The 21,107-nt window shown below is 39.5% G+C and overlaps 1 protein-coding gene across 1 annotated transcript; it reads left to right on the forward strand.

Annotated features, from left to right (window-relative positions):
• Positions 1-1,258: 1,258 nt before the first annotated feature.
• On the forward strand, positions 1,259-14,173 carry LOC130419438 (uncharacterized). The gene is made up of 6 exons (XM_056746184.1): positions 1,259-1,304; positions 4,415-4,524; positions 4,905-5,099; positions 7,961-8,160; positions 12,439-12,505; positions 12,863-14,173. Exons 2-6 carry the CDS (start codon positions 4,434-4,436, stop codon positions 13,489-13,491), a joined length of 1,182 nt encoding a protein of 393 aa, XP_056602162.1. The 5' UTR covers positions 1,259-1,304; positions 4,415-4,433; the 3' UTR covers positions 13,492-14,173.
• Positions 14,174-21,107: the final 6,934 nt, after the last annotated feature.

Raw genomic sequence — 21,107 nt, forward strand, 5'->3', positions numbered from 1 at the left:
GGCAGGGGCCCCCTTGTGGCCAAGGAGGCACCATGCAACTGCCTACATCGCTTATTAGGTAGGGCCGGTGTTATGCTGAAAAATGCACCCCTGCCAGATTATGCACCCCCTCATCCCCACAATGGTTAGGGTGAGGATTAGGTGTTAGGGGAGGGGTTAGGATTAGGTGTGGGGAGGGGAGTGGTTAGAATTAGCCAATCAGACAGCGTGTGTTAGAAGGGGGTGCTTAATCTGGCAGGGGTGCATTTTTCGGCACAACACCCCTCTCTCTCTCTCTCAAGTGTCCTGGATGGGCCAGCATCCTGCAGAGTTGATTTCCAACCCTAATCAAACACATCTGGCAAAGCTAATCATTCAGGATTCATTTAAAATGATGAACAGGTGCTTGAATAGCCCTGCTATAGTGTATACAATAGTATTTACTAAAGTAAAGTAAAATTCTCAGATGTAGTGTTCCCTTATGAAATTAATCTTTCCATTTAAGCAAATAAAATGGCCACTTTAGTTAAGCCATTGTGACCACAATTTAACCAGGTTGTTGCTACATTATAACCAGAGTTAACCATGGTATTTGTAGTGGAACTGTGGTCAAACAAATCTGCCCCAAAACATGGTTTCTTTCTATACTTACAAAATGATAAAATCATGGTTTATTTCCTTAAAGGCTTTTAAATCCTACTATAGTGCTCTACAGTATATAATTCTAAAATATAGTATGCTGCAGTTTACTGTAGCAAATGCTGTTATATACAATATAATTGTTTCATGTGGTCACACTCCTCTCTTGCATGTTATTTTGTTAAAGCAAAAGATGTTATTATGGCCTTAAAGTTTACCAGTTGCATACAGTAGCACACTGTGCTCGACAGCCATGTCTGAAGCAAGACACGCCCCATCATTACCATGTGGATGCAGAAATGTAGAAATAAACACATGTAGAAATAAACAAATGTGAAAATAAATGAGTGTGGAAATGAATATACATTAGCATAAATACATAAAAGAAATACAAAAATGTACAAAAAGAACAATAAATGTTAAAATGAATAAATAATATAAGTTTAAATATCAATATTTTCGTATTTTCTTTGGAAAATTAATTTCGCTTTTTTACATTTCTTCATGGATTTACTTTTGTATTTTTTATTTTGGCAGGATTGGGCTGCCATATTAAATTTGTAAGATGGAAAGACATATTAAGTAGCAACCTAAAACAAAAAGTGATAGTAAAAAAGGAATGACAGAGTCAAAACGAAAGTGAAAGATCTTGTTGTTTTTGTAGAAGAAAGTGCGCAGCAGAGGAGGTGAGTGCAGCTGACATTTGCTTTACATTTTAAAGCCTTTGTTTGGGGAGAAATGTATAAAAGAAACGTGAAGATAGTATTTTAGGAATGCTAACATATTTCTTACCATAACAAAATTTGAAATGTAAGACAATACGAGTGCGTTTGCTTTTTACAGTGTTTGGTTGTTGTTGTTGTTGTAGTCGTCGTCGTTGTTCAAACCCACTGCAGGTATCCGTTTTTAATGTATTTCACCCATAATATAGACCTTAAGTCTAAGCTAAATATCTCTTGATATCAGAAATATTTGGGTTTGAAAAAGATAAAACATCCTTAAATAAACAAAGGCAAGCCATAACAGTAGTTTTCCACACAGACGTGCAGAAACACAGCTGGGGAATATTACAGTAAACTGGTTATGCGACATATCCGGGTAAATTAAAGGGTAGTTAGCTGATAACCTAAATTTTTGGTTCCAAAAACGGAGATTTCTTTCAGGGTATGAAAGTAACCATAGCAACTCACTCTCTGAAGATATGTCCCAGGGTTAGTTTATTTTAAGGAAATGTTACTCAGCTTTATGGGTCGTCTGCGTTTTGCGTCGTCGTACATTTTTTATGAGCGTCAAGTGAGCGTTACAGCACAGAATACGTATAATGCTTTATAATTTTGCAGCAATAATACAATTACATTTTCAATCTCACCCATCGCAATCACAACTCATTTTTTATTAACTTTATTATTTAACCTTTAAAATGAAATAATCTTTAAATAAAATAATGTAAACGGTTAAAGTTTAACTCTATGTATGTATATTAAATAATACACTTTGAATGAGGTTTATTAAAACATCTCCAAATATCAAAATATACAATTTCCAACAGTTAAAGGATGTTAATAGGGATGCACTATCGCATATCATTACTCTTGTCCACGTATTTTGCAATATTGATGCATTGGGTCAAAGATATATGTGGCCTAATGGTTAGAGAGCCAGATTTAAAATGCAAAGGTTGCAAATTTGATTCCCAGGCTGGCAGGTTTCCAAGGTTTTCCCAGCAGACCTTCATCCTCTACTGTAAATTAATTATCAATCGTAGTGTAGTGTACTGAAAAGCATTACATCATTATAACTACTACATTATGACCAATGTAGTAGTTTCTAAAATTAAAAGAAACTCCCTTAATATGACTACATTAGCAACTGTTGCAAATAAAGCTGATACAAGGTTACGTCCGTTTTTCAGAAAACCAAATAAAGGTAGATTTTTTCTAAGGCACATACAGAGAAGGAACAAAAAAGAGCTTTAAGACTGCCTTCAAAATTATCAATGTGATTAAATACATATACATAACACTATTTTGGTAAAACACCGTGGACAGGTTAAAATAACGGTTACAAACATATCAACAAATCTTCACCTTATGTAACAAAGATAGCCATGATGAGTATATGTTTTAAATATTATAGTATAAAAATACTGCATATAATTAAAATATTTAATTTATAGCGTGTATAGTTTTATGAACACAAAACTTAAATAATTTAATTTTATGATTTTTATCCCGCAGTTTATAAACTGATGCAGATTTAAGTTTTCTGTGAAAAAAACTCTGACTTATAACCAAAAACGTTAAACTTCCCGACCGTTTCCATGGTGACTTGTGAAATCTCTGATCCGTTGACATTGTCTTCAAGTTGTTTATGTGAGCAATTGTTAACTCTGGGTATCTTTCTGGAGGTTGATTAAAATTCTCAGGGAATTTTGGAACCGACATACCATGAGTAAGCAAGGTTAGGTTTAATTAACCAAAAGTTCACGGTTTAGCTGACGATAAATTAACCCTGCTTTCTGGAATACACCCCCTGTAGTGAACAACCCCCCAGATGGCGGAATGATAGGAAAAAACTAACCGCATCCATTTAGAAAATTGATGTGAGTGGTCAGTTTCACTGTCACTCAAAATGAACCACTGCCATTGATTTGCTCTACTTTCAGTCATACCAGTGACGTCCGGTCAGGGGAGGCAGAAAATAAAATAAAAACACAAATAATGATAACATAAAATACATTTGAATAAATGAAACCTGTTCTGCGCTATACATTTGTTTTCTGTATGATTCCAATAATTTGATCATTTAAATAGTCAATATTGATGAAATAGCACATTTCCTGCTCAGATAAACGGGAAATGCGATGTGCAGCAGCGAAGAGGAGACAGACAGGAGAGCGTAAAGTCAAGGCGCTTTGGAAAAATTGGAGTGGGGCCCGGTTTTAGACGCAAAATGTGATTGGAGCCTTCTCTTCTTTTCCAAAGCGCCAGGGCCCGGTTGCATAAAGCACCTAAAGTGTACTTTCCCCTTAAGTGTGGCCTTAAATATACCTTAAGTTTTACTTAAGTTATTTTCCTATTGTCTTTGGTAAAGGGAAATGACTCCTCAAGTGTCACACTTAAGGTAAAAACTTAAGGTGCTTTATGCAACCAGGCGACTTTGCGCTCTCCTGGCGTCTGTCGTGGACAAGGACAGGAGACAAGGAGGCATAAACAAAGGATATATGGATTATATGCACAATTTATCTCTAACAAAGTAGATTCATGTAAAATACATCGGTAATCAGCATTCTTGTCCAAAACTAATTTATTAATGAATCAGCATCAACTACATTTAAGAGAATCACTTCATTTAAAGTGAATAAATTAGCCTTCTTACTGGAGTTCAACAACTTCTAATGAACTGAGCCACATACCTTATTTATGTGTAGGGTAGTTGAGAATGATGAACGGGGAAAGCAGGGAGTGGGCCAAAACACTGTGAAGCAGGTGTTTCTCAACATAAAACACATTTTTGCGTTATTATTTTTTTCTAAATACACAATAATTTTAGGTATACATAAAAATGTATTTCAAAATAGACTGTGCAATTTTTAATGATTTTGGGGGGGCAACCCTCTGATGGGTGAGGGATTTACGCCCATGCACGCCAGTTGCAACTCAGACACAACTGTAGGATATAGAAAAACTACGTTTGTGGGGATTTTTTGTCTTGGACTTCTTCCTAAAATGCACACTGTAAATTGTACGTTTATGGATTAACATAACATGCAAAATACTTTGATGATCAATTTTAGATCGAATCTTACAATAGACATGCAACCTGAATGCCAACAGACAGGAGGGGCCAGCAGCGACATTGACTCGTTTGTGATGATAACCACAGATGAACTGTGTACGATATCAGGTAAATTCATCTAAACTCTTCTAAAATTTTTATCAGATTAAGTTGAATTGATCAAACCAAATGACTATGGGCCGGCTGATCAGACTAGGCTTAAGGCTAGTCTCATACTTAAAGGTGACCTGTTTTAACTGAATATAATTTGCCCAGAAATATCTTAAAATATATCCAAATCATTATTTTGTCTGAAGATGCTCACCAGTAATGTATCCTTTTAAGGCATTTTTTAAAAAGCAACATAAATATCTTAATTCAACTAAGGCATAGTCCTGGCTTAAACTAAACTGTGTCTGTGAAACCGGGCCTATATCACTTGCTTCTGTCATTTATTACTGGAATTAAGTGACTTTAAGCATTAATCTATAATTCTCTTTCTTTTGAAGGGAACAAATATTACATTCATGTAGCTGGAAATCAGTTTAGGACTCATCATGTCAGAAATGTCCTTCAACATGTAACAGGTCTAGAGGAGGTGAAGTCCGTTGATAAGTGTGATTTTATATTGGTTATCTGCCCTGTTGTTTCAAGGGCAGGAACAGACATTGAAGCTGCATTGAATTCACTTAACAAACTCTCAGGTAATGTACTGAATGTGACAATGTATTTAGTGTTGAAACACATAAAGTCTTTTGCTGTCATGTATCTCAAACTTTGATAAAATAATACAATATTTAAAATGAATTAGTGCACGTAATGGGAGTGAGTTTTAATTTTGCAACAACTCTAACTGTCACTCTACTATTAGGCCTATGTAGTATAATTCATTTATTGATTTAAATTCTATAGAGAAAGATGTTTATTTATTATTTAATGATATTTAATGAGAAGCAGTTTGTTGCAGCTGAAGTCAACTGAAGCGCATAAGTGTAATTGATTAATCTTGTCTTATTGAGTTAATACGCAGTTTTGTTGCTTTGTTTACTACCGCGTTGGTCACGTGTTGAAGTTGCGTTTGATTTCGTGCTGATTTCGTTTGTTATGCATTCATTCACCTTTGGGCTGATGAGCCTGAGAGCCACTCTCGACTGCTGCAGCGGGCGGCACGCATTGTGGCATGAGGGACACAACGTGTTATTCCCTATATCAGGAGACAGAGGTTACACCCGTAACCAAGACGTTCCGTTTCTGTTGGTATCTCCACATTGTGTCGAAACGACAGATGGGGTTCCTATGGAAAACACCACGCCGCTATGCCGCATCACAATCTCTAGCAAAGCGACACTGACTGGACTGGGCCTGTCAGACGTGAGCGCTAGCCCGAAATTGTAGCCATCCAGTGGATGGGAAGGGGAACCGCCTGAGTGGGGGGCATCGAAGAGGAGCAGGACTGCTGGGAACCAGACGGTGCACGGCGGCGGGGGAGGATATGCTTCATAGCCTCAGTCTGCTTCTTTACTGTCGAGAGCTGCTGGAAGAAGCCCTTGACAGTATCACCGAACAGCCTCCCTTGCGAGATGGGTGCTTCGAGAAAGCGGACTTTAGCGGCGTCAGTCATCTGTGCAAGGTTCAACCAGGGAGCATCTCTCCTGGACCACAAGTGTGGACATTGTCTGACCCAGGGCCCACGTGGTCACCTTGGTAGAGCGAGGTCGGTGGTGGTGCGGAGTTCCTGGTTAAGCCCTGGGTCGGTCTTACCCTCCTGGAGCTCTTTCAATGTCTTGGCCTGGTGGACCTGCAGGATGGCCATGGCGTGGTGAGGGGGAAGCTTGCCCCACAGCAGTGTAAGCTTTCGACGCCAGAGATGCTGAAAATATACACGCTTTGGACGGGAGTGTAGGTCGAGCCCTCCAGGTGGCTGCCATCTGCGGGCACGAGTGCACTGCGACGGCATCCTCCACCTGGGGGACATCAATGTATCCTCTAGCTGCCCCACCATTGAGGGAAGTAAGGGCGACTGGACTAGTTTGACATGTACGTGCTGAAAAGGGGACGTTCCTAGTCTTACTGAGTTCCTCATGCCCTTCCGGAAAATACGGCACTGGGGGCGGGCACGACTTGGAGCGTTGGGGCAGAGGCAGTGCATGCACTGCAGCCCAATGCTCACAGCGGCCTGGGAAAGCATGGCTGACATTTCGATGTCCGCCTATTCCTGGGCTCGATCCCCCGAGGTAGGGAATTCCGAGGAATTGTCGGGGTCGGATGCCAGTAAGTTACCCTCTGATGCTGCAAGGGACACCTTATCATCATCACGCACCGCTTCCGAATACGTGGCTGAGGAACAAGACGGAATGGGCCGTCTCTCGGGGAACGATCAGACAAACGAGACGGGATGCGAACGGTCTGCGAAGCCTGTGGCTGATGAATGAACGCTCACAATAATCCCCATATCACCTTCACCGCTCTTGAGGCAGACATCGTGTCCGTCCCCGTCCTCGATGAGTGTGTTGCACCCACGAGAACAGTGGGACATGCCGTGCTGGAGAAATTTTGCTCTCTCGAACACCTCTGGAACTGCCAAGATGCCCAGGGGAAGTTGCTGCAGGAAGGGACAGTCCGCTTGACCACTTCGTAAGATTCCAGCAGATTCAGAAGATCAGCGTAGATCACTACAGAGATCATAAGATCGAAGGCTTCTTAGAACAAAAGGTGAATGAATGCACGCCGTCTCCGTTTTATACACGGATATCCGGGGGCGGAGTCTGGAATGCAAATTTATATTGCCAATTTCATTGGCCTTTTCAAAACTAGTCAGAAGATGATGGGTTCTCAAGTCAAACCCCATCTGTAGGTTCGCCACAAAGTTGAGAGAACGACAGAAAGCGAACTAGACCTATCCGAGCATGCTACCCAAGTCCTAGTCCAGGCTCTTGTTCTGTCCAGACTGGACAACTACAATGCGCTACTGGCTGGACTTCAAGCTTGCACAACCAAACCTCTACAGATGATCCAGAATGCAGCCGCAAGGGTGATCTTCAATGCACTGAAGAGAGCACACGTCACTCCTCGCATCAAATTCAAGACTTTGCTCTTGGCCTATAAAACCACCACTGATTGGGCACCCCTTTATCTTCACTCGCTAATGCAGACTTATGTACCTGCCAGATCCCTACGCTCTGCAAACGAACAACATCTTGTGGTGCCATCCCAAAAAGATAAAAATTATCTCAAACTTTCTTCGGATCGGTTCCACATCTGTGGATCTGCCCACTGCTGCAAGATCAGCAGATTATGTAGCCATGTTTAAGAATTGTCTGAAAACACATTTCTTCCATCAATACCAGACCAATCAGTTCTGACTTCTATCTCTTTTCTACTATTTAAAAAAAAAATTAGCTTGTATACTGCTGTAGGCAATATGAGACCCGTTTTTTATTGCACTTATTCTTTCTGTTGTCCCTATGTTGTTTCCATTGTTTATCTGATCTGTTAGTCTATTTGGATAAAAGTGTCTGCTAAATGTAAATGTAAAAAGATTAATTTAACCTCTATATTTTAACAGAGTCTAAACCATCAGCTTTCATGGTGCTCCATCACACATTTGACCCAGAGAAAATTGTACCAGAAAGCAGCAAGTGTGTAAACAGGAAAAATACACTCACAGTGGACATCCTATTCCATGAGGATGAAGGACTCCTGAATTGCATGAAGAATAAAGAAGCACTGGACAGAATGCAGCAATGGATACTACCCCAGACTGAGGTATCACATATTGTTCTAAATGAAAGATTTATGATTTTTAAAAACTGTAATTGCCTACTGAGTATTTTAATAATGTAATTAGCGTTATCTTGTTCATTAAAGGAGTCATGAACTGGCCTTGTTTATTGTTTTATAGAATACTTTGTATAAGGTCTACTTAAAACGTTTGTGTGTTTCCCTATCAAAAGCTACTCTTGATGCTGTATTTCAATTTGCCATTGGAACATTCTTTGTTCGACCGGTTGTGAAGCATGTGTGCCGAACATGTCAAAGTAACCTTGGTGGGTGACGTAGCTAATTACACATACCTGAGGTCTAAAAATCTGTGATAAACAAACATATTCTCAGGTTCTTTGGTCTTCAAGGACCGCTTTGTATGTGTGTGCGTTGCTATCAGTCTGTGAGAAGAATATCTCTTTATAGAGATACATTACTTAAAATGGCAGAGTCAGAGAACAGATGCTTCCCTCCTTGCAAGACGCTCCTCTCTGATTATAACTCACATGAGTTTTGTTTCAAGTTTTGTTTGATATGGCTGAAGCGCATGAGATGGGTTCATCCTCTCTCACACGCTCTCACATCGCAAGGTCCTAGCGCCCACCTCTGAAGTATGCCCCATCACTTCTTCAGATCGGGCGGAGGACTTGGTTTCCCTTGCATCTGCGATGTTTGAGAGTGTACTGTGCCATGCGGTAGTCTTGGGCGCTCGGTGGATGGCTTGGTCCTCCTCCGCCCCCTGGCGGCTGGCGATGGCTTCTACGGCATACAAACATAATAAAACATTACATAAAATCGAGGCCTGGTCCTCTCTTGTAGTACACTCCTGTCCCTCATCTTTTTATGCTTCTTTCCCTCCTCCTCCTCATTATCACTTGTTTCACCGGCCTCGCGACATTCCCTCATGACTCTCATCCCGCCTTGCTCGTTACAGAGTGCACCTCCTTGGAGCGTCCCGCTCACGATCGAGCATGAACTGGGGGTGGTGACTCAGGCAGTTGAGGTGCTAAATCTCGACTGGCCGCAGGAGCAAGAGGTCCCCAAGCGCTCAAAACTGGATGACAGATTTCTGTCAGGCATTATCGACGCCCACTCCCCTTTTTTGGTCATCTCCATGAACTCCATGAGTTAACCATACTCTTCCCGCGTCTTTGTGCACTCAACGTCGATTTATTAGGCTATGTCTCATAAATGCTCTCATTTCGCCTTCGTGTTTTCATCAGACTATATCTAATAAATGCCTCCATTAGCGCCATGAGGAGGCATTCGTTAGGTTTAATCCCTGCCGTGCTCAGGCCAGTTCTGGTCCAGTCTACCTCAGGAGTGAGGTCCAAAAGAAGAGTGTGGCAAATCATGCTCCAACTCGTAGAGATAGGGGAGTGGGTCGCCGTGCTTTTCAGGCCGCTTCTGGGACTACAGGTTATGCGCCAGGGGCTCCATACCCTTTCTAAATGGCTCATACCTCGATTTCTGACTTAAGGTCCCACTCATGGGTTGGGTGGGGTCTTAAATGGCCGTCCTGCCCAAGGGATTTGGATAGGTCATCTTCTCGAATGGCACATCAATTGCATCGAAATGATTTTGTATTTCAGGCCCTGAAATGGGGGTTGACAACATGGCGGTAGACTCTTACATAAATCACCAAGGCGGAGTACGGTCGTGCCACATTGAACAAACTGGCGCAGCAGGTTCTGCTTTGGGTAGAGGGTAAGTTCCTTTCCCTCAGAGCGATTTACATTCCGGGGCATATGAATGTGGGAGCAGACTTGCTGTCCAGACAAGCTGTGACAAATGGGGAATGGAAATTCTACCCCGAAGTAGTCAATCAAATCTAGGAAAATTTTTACGAAGCAGATGTGAACCTCTTTGCTTCACAGAAGAGAGCACAATGTCCACTCTACTTCTCTTTGACTCCTCCAGCTCCCTTGGGTCTGGACGGGATGGCCCATACGTTGCCCAGACTGCGTCTTTATGCATTTCCTCCGATCGCGTTGCTCCTTGGAGTCCTGACCAAGGTCTGTCTACAGGGGTCTCGCCTATTATTGACAGCTCCCTGTTGGCTGACCAGAGTGTGGTTCTCAGATCTAGTATCACTCCTTGATGGCTCGCCTTGGGCGATTCCAGTGGTGAGACATCTTTTATCTCAGGCACAGGGGAAAGTGTCTCATCCCCGTCCCGAGCTCTGGAACCTCCATGCCTGGCCCTTGAAGGGGACAACTAAGAGATGCTGGACTTTCAGTTGATATAGTAGAGACCATTTAAGCGCTATGGCTCCCTCCACTAGGAAAATGTATGCCCTTAGATGGCGTGTTTACGAAAGGTGGTGTGTGACATGATGGACTTTATATGGTCCTGCGTGGTCATTGGAAAGAGGCAACTCTAACAAATGTTGAAGTTTATTGATCAGAAACAGCGCTGGGTTGTTTCAGACACAACGTCTCAAGCACAACAACCCAGAAAACAGTTTCACACAGTATTTATATTATTTCTCGTCGTTCTGTCTTCCTCCGCCTCTCTTTTTGGCTCCTCCAATAGCACGCTCTTTCTTTGTCTTCAGCGAATGGTTTTCATCACTTTTTTCCCTCCACTTCTGCCAGATTCTAAAACACAACACTTCATCCCCCACTCTACTTTCTAGAGAACACACTGCATTCTTTACCTGTTACAAACCTATGTGTGTGCGTGCAATTTCACCCTGTTTCACCCCCAACTGACCTTTGGCTCAGTTCCTCCTTCCACTCACACAAAAACACAGGCACATTTAATATCAGCACATAACCCCTCACAATTTCTGCGTAAACATTTTCATTAAGGCACACACATTATGTTAATCAAACTATAATAAAGAGTAAAGATTTAAACGTAATAAAACTTATTAAAAAACTCCTTCAGACACAGCAGGCAGACCTAGTTTACTGCCAGATTGTTCCAGTGCTGGAGTTTCTGCAGGAAAAACTGTCTTCAGGGACATGTCCTGGTACCCTCAGAGTTTATGTTGCGGCCATTTTGGCTTGCCATGCTCTGATTGATGGAGTTTCTGCGGGGAATCAGCCGTTAGTGATCCGCTTCATTAGTGGAGCTAAACGATTAAGAGCGCCCACTAGAACAACAGTAACTTCATGGGACTTAGGTATAGTGCTCAAGAGTCTGGTTGGTACCCCATTCGAACCAATGGAGTCAATACCCGTCAGGTTATTGACCCTAAAGATGTTTTTTTTTTTTTAAATGACCATTACGTCTCTGAAGAGAGTCGTGGATATGCAGGCCCTGAGGCCTCCGCAGTGTCTGTGCGCACACACAACACACACACAAATCCTGTGCGAAAAGGGCTATCAGTAGCCTGGTAATATCAAATGCTGTCTGGAAGGGCATAATTGACAAGCGTTTACTTTCTCGTGTGGGGGCACTTGTCTGAAGTTTAAAATCATTGGTTTACCCGTAAGCCAATCACATAAAGTATGTAATGCTCCGGCTCAGCCGCCTCGAACTTCCACTGTAAACACCAGGTATGGGGCGATAACAAAACCATCGAGCGAAATAGATGAATATGGCTGTGAATGACTTTTGTAAAGTATGTGAAGTAAATGTCACTTCTCTCAGCCCGCCCTCTGTTCGTTGGTTGGATGGCTGGTGCGGAGCCAAAAATAATCTGGGTGAGGTGGAACGTCTTTAGAAATAAACTTCAACCATGCAATACTAATGTCGGAATCCGAAAGAAGGTTATGCAGCAACTGTGTTCTTCCACAACCAGGCACTGACTGCACAATATTTTGCGATCTTTAACGGCATGTTTATTGCTTGCTCGCTCTATCTGGTTCAGCGCAATTTGTGTTACTTCAGTACTGTCAGGCACCAACCAGTGGGCGAGAAAAAAGTCGTTGATATTCTTCTGTGGTGGCCGTGTTTAACTTCTCTATGTCATAGTGTCAATAACAGTTGTCATTTTAGTAAGAAGAGCGTTTTCAGTTCTGACACTTACAGGATCTTCACTTGAATACGGTTCCCTCTTATAAAACAAAAGCTCGGGTTAAAATTGATGCCTTGATTCATGACTGTAGTGTTTATTTTTGTATGCTAATTATTTTGAAGTAACTTGAAGACAACTCAAAAGGCAAACATATTGATTTTTTTATACTAGTCTCTTAGCTGCCACATGCAGTTGTGCTTTCCTATATGTAAATATAATTTTTATATGTGAAATCACTGTGAAAAACAAGTTTATAGCAGAGAAAATATTTGATTATTATGATAATAATTTATAAACAAATTTGCTTTTATCAGGAAAATTCCTGGCTGTATGATTCATTCAGTTACATCTGGAACATGTTAAAAAACATGTTATTTTCCAGTGAGTATGATCTTTATTACCTCTAAATATATTATTGATACAGGTCTCAGTTGGGGGAACTGAAAGGATTATACATTCAGAAGCAGTTTATACTGAAAGTTGCTAGTCGAGCTACTCAAATACAAAATAAATCATTTTAAAAACATGGGAAAGTCCTTAACTGTGTTTATAATGATTGAACATGCATACCAAGAGGAAATTAAATCTTAGTCTAAAAATGTAATTTTGTAAATTGCTAGAGATGTATGGTAGAGTTACCTTGTGGAAGCTAACTTCTGGATGATAAAAGACATGCATGCCTGACATTATATAATAGTACATTTGGCTTGAAGCCCTAATCTTTTATCATTTTTCCAGGTCAAACTGATTTAACTGTTGCATCAGAACTAATGATTGTCCTGCTGGGCATTTCTGAATATGGGAAGACTGGTGTAAGAAACATGGTAAGAAAAGAGATGGGAAAGGCTTATATCTCTACAGCCATTCAGAATATAACGGTAGAGAGAGGAACAGTTGCTGGGGAGAAGGTGTCTCTCATTGACACTCCTGACTGGTTCAACTCTGATCTCTCACTGGAGGAAATTAAAGAAAACATACAATTCTGCATCTCAATGTGTTCCAGTAAGCCTTTTGCTGTCCTTCTAGTCATACCAGTGAAGCATTTGACTAAAGAGGAGGAAAAGATAATGGAGGATATGAATAAGATTTTGGACAATAGTTGCTGGGAGAGGGTTATCATCATTTTTATTACTGATGATCAGAAAAATCAGAACATAGAACTTTTTAAGCAGCACCAAAATGTAAAAAAACTGATGGATAACTGTGGAAATAGAGTTCATTTTGCTCAGACAGGGAATAGTGCTCAGGTTTCAGACATGCTGAAGAAGATAGAGGAGATGGTTGCTGGAAAAGAAGAGAGTGGTGATGTCTTTAAGCTCACAGAATCTGAAATGAAGACAGCCATTGCTAAATATGAACAAGGGTAAATCGAAAGGGTGAGAAACTACATTAAAATAAAATCGGGAGAACTTCAGCAAACCATTTGGATCTCAAAGAGATCAGCACCATATCAGTTTAGAGAGCAGATAGATGAGGAGCATAATTGTGTAAAAATTGACATTGTATAATACTTTTGACGTTCCTAAAGATGTTGTATACACTTATGAGATTATAATGACATTCTATGCTTAGGTTAGCCTTGACAAGATAAGTTTTTGCTTATGGAAATGAACTATCTGAGACTATCTTGTGACAAACTCCTCTCTATCATAATAATAAGCATATAGGCCTATGTAGTATGTTTCTTGCTTTTTTGTACATTTTGCTTTGTGATTTGTGTTAGGGAGTTATGTAGCCTTTTGTGTTTTATTTTATTGATTGAATTGTGATACATAACTTACTCTCCCTTTTTTAAACTGTTTTGTTTCTCATTTTGTCCCATGGCCACCCTCGACCTATGCTTCTTGTTTTTATTAATCAACCCTAAATAAATGTAACATTTTTGCTTAGTATTTACTTTTTGTTAACATTCCAGCAGCTATTAACTGCAGTAACAATTTAACTCCTGTTAAGGTTTGCTTCACTTCCTCATTGTTTGGGGTCACTGTAACCTCAGTCATTAAAGTTTGAAAATGATCATTGTAATTGTGAAATAAAAAATGTTTCCCTCTTAAATGTTCCTTTCTATCGACCATGATCTCATTGAAACAATAAAAATAAATGCTACTACTTATGTGGAAGGGAAAACATGATGCAATACCTGAAGTCGATATAACAGTTACCTTAGTAATGAAGTGTTTACACAACCTTATCGTACAAAAACGAAAGGGAACAAAAGTGTTTGGAGTCATGTGGTAGACATGTGGAAGACTTGTAGCGAAGTAGATATAAATGTTTACTTATAAATATATCCCAAGTAACTCTCAATTTTTATAGCAGTCTGACAGTTACCAGCTTAATATTGTGAATAAAGTCTAATGTGTTTAGAGTTTCATATAAAACTGTTGAAAATAATATAACAATAAACACATGACTGAGGCATATACAGTATATACACATGTTTGCATATATAAGCAACTAAAAAATGACAACTAAAATGGCCTTATACAATTCACATTGTGTTTATGGGAGGAGCTCTCCCTTAAATGTATTTAAATTGAACATTAAAGAGAACATAGCATATGGTTTTTAAGGTCCTACTTTGGTTTATGGAGTGTCCATCAACAACTTTATGTAAATACAATGTGTAAAACACTATAATTTCGTAATAAAAGCAGTTATTCGTACCTTACTTCTTGACTGACTCTCAAATGATACGTTCCGTGATTCAACCGTCTAGGCTCCTCCTACCCGCTGACCTTGTGTCATGTGATTTGTCAGATCGTGTAGTCTGTTGTGATTGGTCAAACGCGTTCATCATTTGTCGCTAATGGAACGCCAAACAGCATTACAGGATAACATGTGGTTGGATGTCATGTATATTATATTTGTAGCTAGAGATGGCGGCGATTTTACCGTACCAATTTGAGCCCGAGTCTGACGAGGAAGCATCAGAAGTCGTGAATCCACTACAAACTCCACCACGACTGGAGCAGTATGTTTGTCAGTGGCAAGTGACAACTCTTGTCATAAAAACTCCCAGTGTGACAACATGCATGTTGTTCTTTTGCTCATAAATGAAATAAAATAATATTTTTTCTTAAAATTCTGTTAATACGTTAGAAATACTATTATTTTGTCTTAACTGTTCGTTGTCATGGTACATAGAGCATTTTAGAAAGTGGATGTTATGAAAAATTATTGTAGTTTCACCCAAATACACTCACCTAAAGGATTATTAGGAACACCTGTTCAATTTCTCATTAATGCAATTATGGTGGTGGTGGTGTAATGGTGTGGGGGATGTTTTCTTGGCACACTTTAGACCCCTTAGTGCCAATTGGGCATCGTTTAAATGCCACGGCCTACCTGAGCATTTTTTCTGACCATGTCCATCCCTTTATGACCACCATGTACCCATCCTCTGAGGGCTACTTCCAGCAGGATAATGCACCATGTCACAAAGCTCGAATCATTTCAAATTGGTTTCTTGAACATTACAATGAGTTCACTGTACTAAAATGCCCCCCACAGTCACCAGATCTCAACCCAATAGAGCATCTTTGGGATGTGATGGAACGGGAGCTTCGTGCATCCCACAAATCTCCATCAACTGCAAGATGCTATCCTATCAATATGGGCCAACATTTCTATAGAATGCTTTCAGCACCTTGTTGAATCAATGCCACATAGAATTAAGGCAGTTCTGAAGGGCGAAAGGGGGTCAAACACAGTATAAGTATGGTGTTCCTAATAATCCTTTAGGTGAGAGTATATCTATATAGGTGCACGTGCGGCAAATGTGTCAAAATGCAAAGTTTATAGCAAGATAAACAAACTGTAACACCCCAGAAAGAAGGGTACATGCTGACGTTAGCGTTATATAAATTAGCTAAACACAGACATCCATCCATCCATCCATTTTCTACCGCTTATCCGAACTACCTCGGGTCACGGGGAGAATGTGCCTATCTCAGGAGTCATCGGGCATCAAGGCAGGATACACCCTGGATGGAGTGCCAACCCATCGCAGGGCACACACACTCACTCATTCACTCACGCACTCACACCCTACGGACAATTTTTCCAGAGATGCCAATCAACCTACCATGCATGTCTTTGGACCAGGGGAGGAAACCGGAGTACTCGGAGGAAACCCCCAGAGGCACGGGGAGAACATGCAAACTCCACACACACAAGTCGGAAGCAGGAATTGAACCCCCAACCCTGGAGGTGTGAGGCGAACGTGCTAACCACTAAGCCACCGTGCCCCCCTTAAAAAACAGACATAAGGTACGGAAATATTTTTTGAAGTTAAGACAAAAAAAGTCAGACTTACAAGTTGGGATTCGGTCGAGCTAAAAGGTCCAAATAGACTTGCCCCTCTTTCAAGCATAGTCGTTTCACATATCCTGCAGTGAACCCGCCAAGATTATTGAACCAATCTTCGGTGAAATGACGCGCGCACAGTACTACCCTGGGGTTATACTCCTTTGGTATCGTTTGAAAAATGAATTGTTAACATTTTTCTCTCAGACGTTCTTCCTTTGGTAGTCGAAATTATATGGACTTAGTGTCACACCGCAGAACACAGGCTGTAGACATGATACACACGCATCACGAACGAGCGACAGTGTTTGGAGGAGGAGAAATACGTTTTCGCGGCAGTCCCAGCAAAACGTAGGCGGGGACTATGTCTAGTAACATATATACACGGTTGAACTATTCCGCGTCTCGTGTGTGTGATCCAGAGTCGACTCCCATTTTTACAAGCAAATAACTTTATTTATTCACCTTCGGACTTACAACTTGGCAGACAGCTTACTTTCAAACACGGCAACATAACAGACTGCATTAAATGTCATTTTCATGATCTCATGCTAGGTACTCTTTAAACATTAGGTGTAAGATTTAAGCATATATTTTAAATGTGAATGATGAATTTCAGTACTCATAGAATATATATAGCTTTCCTGTAGCTCAGTGGTAAGAGCATGTTCGATCCCAGGGGATTGCAAATACCTATGTAAAATGTATAGGTTAAAGCAATGTAAGTCGGATAAAAGTGTCTGCCAAATCTGTGAATGTAAATGTAAACGTATATATAGATAGATAGATAATAGATAAACTGATAGAAGTGGATTCCAGGCAACAGATCACCAGCAACATTCAAGCAATGAAGGCAATGAAGTCCTGATGGCCACAGAGCCAAGCATTCAACTTATTAAGATTGCCGGTAAGTTAATTATAAACCCCAGTTGTTTTATGAAGTTTCTTATCATTATCCTGTAGTTTTCGTTCTTTTAAAGGTAATACATGTTATATACATATGGCTGGAAAGACATTAAAGTGTAAATAAGACATTGTCAGAAATCTCCAACAAAGACTTTGTTAAAAGAGATGAAATGTGTAGACGAGTGTGATATTAATATCATAATTATTATTATTGTTAGAAAAAAATAGGTCAGAAAACATGTTGTCTGGACCCTGTTTGTAAGAAAATATAAAGACTAGAAATCTTGGAGTTTTAATTGAATAGCCCTTTTCTACGGCATCACTGTGAAAAAACGTTTAAGCACTTTTATTTTTAAGAGCGTTCTGAACATTAATAGAACTATATCTTTGCTGGGTTGCCTTGCGTTTAAATTACTGCTATTTAATCTGTTCATTTAGTCTAATGTTAAAGGGATAGTTTCCCATGAAATCAAAGTCTGTCATCATTTACTCACCTTCATGTTGTTTAAAACCTGCATGCAAGTTTTTTTTCAGTGGAACACAGTAGAAGATATTTTGAGAAATGCCTCAGTCGTTATGTGTTCATACAATGGAAGTCAATGAGATGCAGTGTTGTTTCATTGTCAACGTTCTCCAAAATATCTTCTTTTGTGTTCTGTAGAAGAGAAAGGAAGTCTTACAGGTTTGACATGACATGCGGGTTAGTAAATGATAACAGAATTCAAATTTTTCAGTGAACTGTCCCTTTAAATAGCATGATTTAAGAAATAACATGATATATAATTTGGACAGAGGGTCGACAAAAGTTCAAACCCATTTTATAATAAAGATGTAAATAAACAATAAATTATAAATAAAAAGCAAATGTTAATATTCAGTATGCAATTATTCAATCGTCTCATAATTAAAATTTATGAAGAGCTTAAGTGCCTCCTGCACGTTTCCAAACACTTATCAGATGAATCCTGCTGTTCAGAAGACACATACTGAAAGTCAAATTTGTGAGATCTGTGGTCTGACTGTCCCATATTTCTGTATGTGTGTTTGTAGGAGGGCGTTATGAATGACGGTACTGTGACTTTTTGAGTAATGAACTCAGATCCACAGCGTCAGTCAGCCACATGTTCTGTATCATGGTGTGGTGATGCACGTCTAAAACCTCAGAATCACACCTATGACACTCCTCTATCCTGAAAGTACGGATCTTTTCATTTGCCTTGAAAAAAAAAACATGCCAAAAGTGACATAGAACTAGAAGCTTAGAAAAAGAGTATGAGATTTGAGAAAAAAATGCATGAGTTACATTAAAAGATGTATACAGTAATACAGACTTCAGAAGATCTTCATCCAGATGTCATGGTTCTGTCCCACCTTGACAGAGATCAAGAGAACAAGAGAACCTCTTGTTTTATGTGGAGAGGGGCATTATTTCCCTTATGGCCTTACATACACTCTCTCCGGTCTCTTCTTTTGACCCGCCCCTCTCGTTTTCTCGTTTCTCTCGAAACTGAACTCAATAATAACTATTTACTATTAAAGTTTTAGTAAACTTCAGTAAAACTCTCAATAGGCCTATTTGGAGCTCGAGGTGTATCCAATAGCTCATGGGATCATTTTGTGATTCTAGAATCTAAATAGACGACCAGCTTAGTGTTGTGTGTGGCAGGTGTACAAAAATGCTGTCCAAAAAAAGCTCATTCCTCCCTGACAGTTGAGAGGCTCACGACAGGCATGAACCATGTTAATGAGTTAACCCTTTGGGTAAAATATAATCAAACCAAACCGCTGGTTTAAATGAACATAGAAAATGTCTGTCTCTGACCCACCCTCGGATGGAACAACCCAACATATTTTTTTTAAGTTTATTAATAATACTAAAAAGATATTAGCTATATACAATATATACCAATACATATACAAATATATATATATATATATACAAATTATAATGGTTTCAATTCCAAAAACACCATTTTGAATCATCAGATGTTTACCATTAAAACCAGTACAAAATGACTTTATGTAATGTGTTTTGGGTTTTATTCCAGTAGGATTGAATGGCTATTTGTTTTCCACTAGATAGAATCCCACCAATAGAAGCCAACACATATCCAGTAGAGATCCACAGATACCATTAAAGCTTTCATTAAAACCAATACAGTTTTCTCTATAACCATTGCACCCATAGTTTTCTTTTTGGCTGGGATGTGATGCATATTAATATCAGCACAGAAAACAAATTTTAAATACTCCAACATATAGTGGGTTTTCCGTGCGCTCCAGGATCCAAGCGTTGAGTTATCAGAGATGCGTCTTATTCTCACAAAAGGATTTGTGCAGTTCAGAAGCAACTGTGATGTCCAGATCACTGTGTCAGCAATTGCATTCAATGAAATCTATCAATGCACAGAAAATCATTACTGTCTATATATAAATAAAAACACAAAAACCTGTATTAATAGGCAGTGGAAAGATTAAACTCACTCTGTCGATAATATCCATGTTTTTTGTGCGACCAACTTGTATTTGATACGTCTGGTTGCTATGTTCTACACTCATATTCATTCTCCACATGTCCAAGGCCCGAAGTTTGACAATGTCCGGCACACTGATGTTATCTACAAGAAAATCATTGAAATGTGAAATTAATTTGTAACATAAATTATGCTATACATTGCTAGTCCTGGTGTTTACATATTCAGTGTAAATTAAATGTAAACATTAATACTTTGAAGGAAAGCAACTTGGCCAAAGAACAAAAATTTGATCTTTGTTTCTATGCAGGTTTATAAAATACATTTGAGCAGAATGGAACTAACAAAAAAAAATGACATAAAAATGTTGTTTACATTTGTGTGACCAATACATTTATCTTACCTGAAGAATGACATCTCAGAACATGTTTAAAGATGATAATGTTTTTTCATGTGATTGGCTAAGGGGAATAATCAGTCCAGTCATGTGACACTGTCCACTTAAATGGTGCATGGAAAACTTACGTCACACAGATTTTCAATTTTCAATTTAGTTTAATCATGGAGGAGGACGAAAGTGTGCGGCAGGCAGGGCGCGTATCAAATGGCGGTTATGCATGCTTGAAAGTCACTGCGGGAAAAGGGCTCATCCGAGATATGGAGAAATTTTGAGTTCCTGTATCACTCCGTTCGCCATGAAGCTACAACATTGTTGTTGTTTATATCGTGCGCCCTCTAGCGGCGGTTTATACAAACTGTACCTTTAAGCTGCTCGCAACTTCACGATCATTTGCGATTTATAGCATTTGGTTTGCGTACGTTTGTTCACACATACGCACTTTAAGATATGATCGTAAAATCAAATTTAGGATGTTTTCTGTCTGACATTTTATAAATGACCCCATATGCCCAAAAGAGCAACCTTTAATGATTGCTTGTCAAATCTAAAAATATCTCTTAAAGGATCTGCTTTCATACATTTAAGGTTTAAACAACCAAGAACACTTGAAAAAGCATTTTTATCCGTCATACATTCATCTTTTTTATTAATCTTCATTTATAATCACAATCAGAGTTCTTCAGAGACGGGACTACTGATCAGTATCATACACCCCCTTTATTGGAAGGCATAGCATTTCTCAGAAATAGGTTGTTTTGTTAAAAGAAATCGCAGGTCAGCTGGAAAGAAATCTCCCATGAGAGAAAACACCACACAGTAAATGAAAGAAACAGATCTTTCATTTAATTACCTTATAGTGACAGCTCTTAAAATATCAAAAGCCTTATGCAATGAC

This window comes from Triplophysa dalaica, chromosome 4 (assembly GCF_015846415.1).
Source record: "Triplophysa dalaica isolate WHDGS20190420 chromosome 4, ASM1584641v1, whole genome shotgun sequence".
Classification (NCBI taxonomy): Eukaryota; Metazoa; Chordata; class Actinopteri; order Cypriniformes; family Nemacheilidae; genus Triplophysa; species Triplophysa dalaica.

Excerpts from the sequence above, each read along its gene's own strand:
- LOC130419438 (XM_056746184.1), top strand. The coding sequence starts at position 4,434 with ATGCAACCTGAATGCCAACAGACAGGAGGGGCCAGCAGCGACATTGAC. Across the intron at positions 4,525-4,904 it reads TGAACTGTGTACGATATCAG|GGAACAAATATTACATTCAT; the intron begins GTAAATTCATCT and ends TTTCTTTTGAAG. Across the intron at positions 12,506-12,862 it reads AAAAAACATGTTATTTTCCA|GTCAAACTGATTTAACTGTT; the intron begins GTGAGTATGATC and ends TCATTTTTCCAG.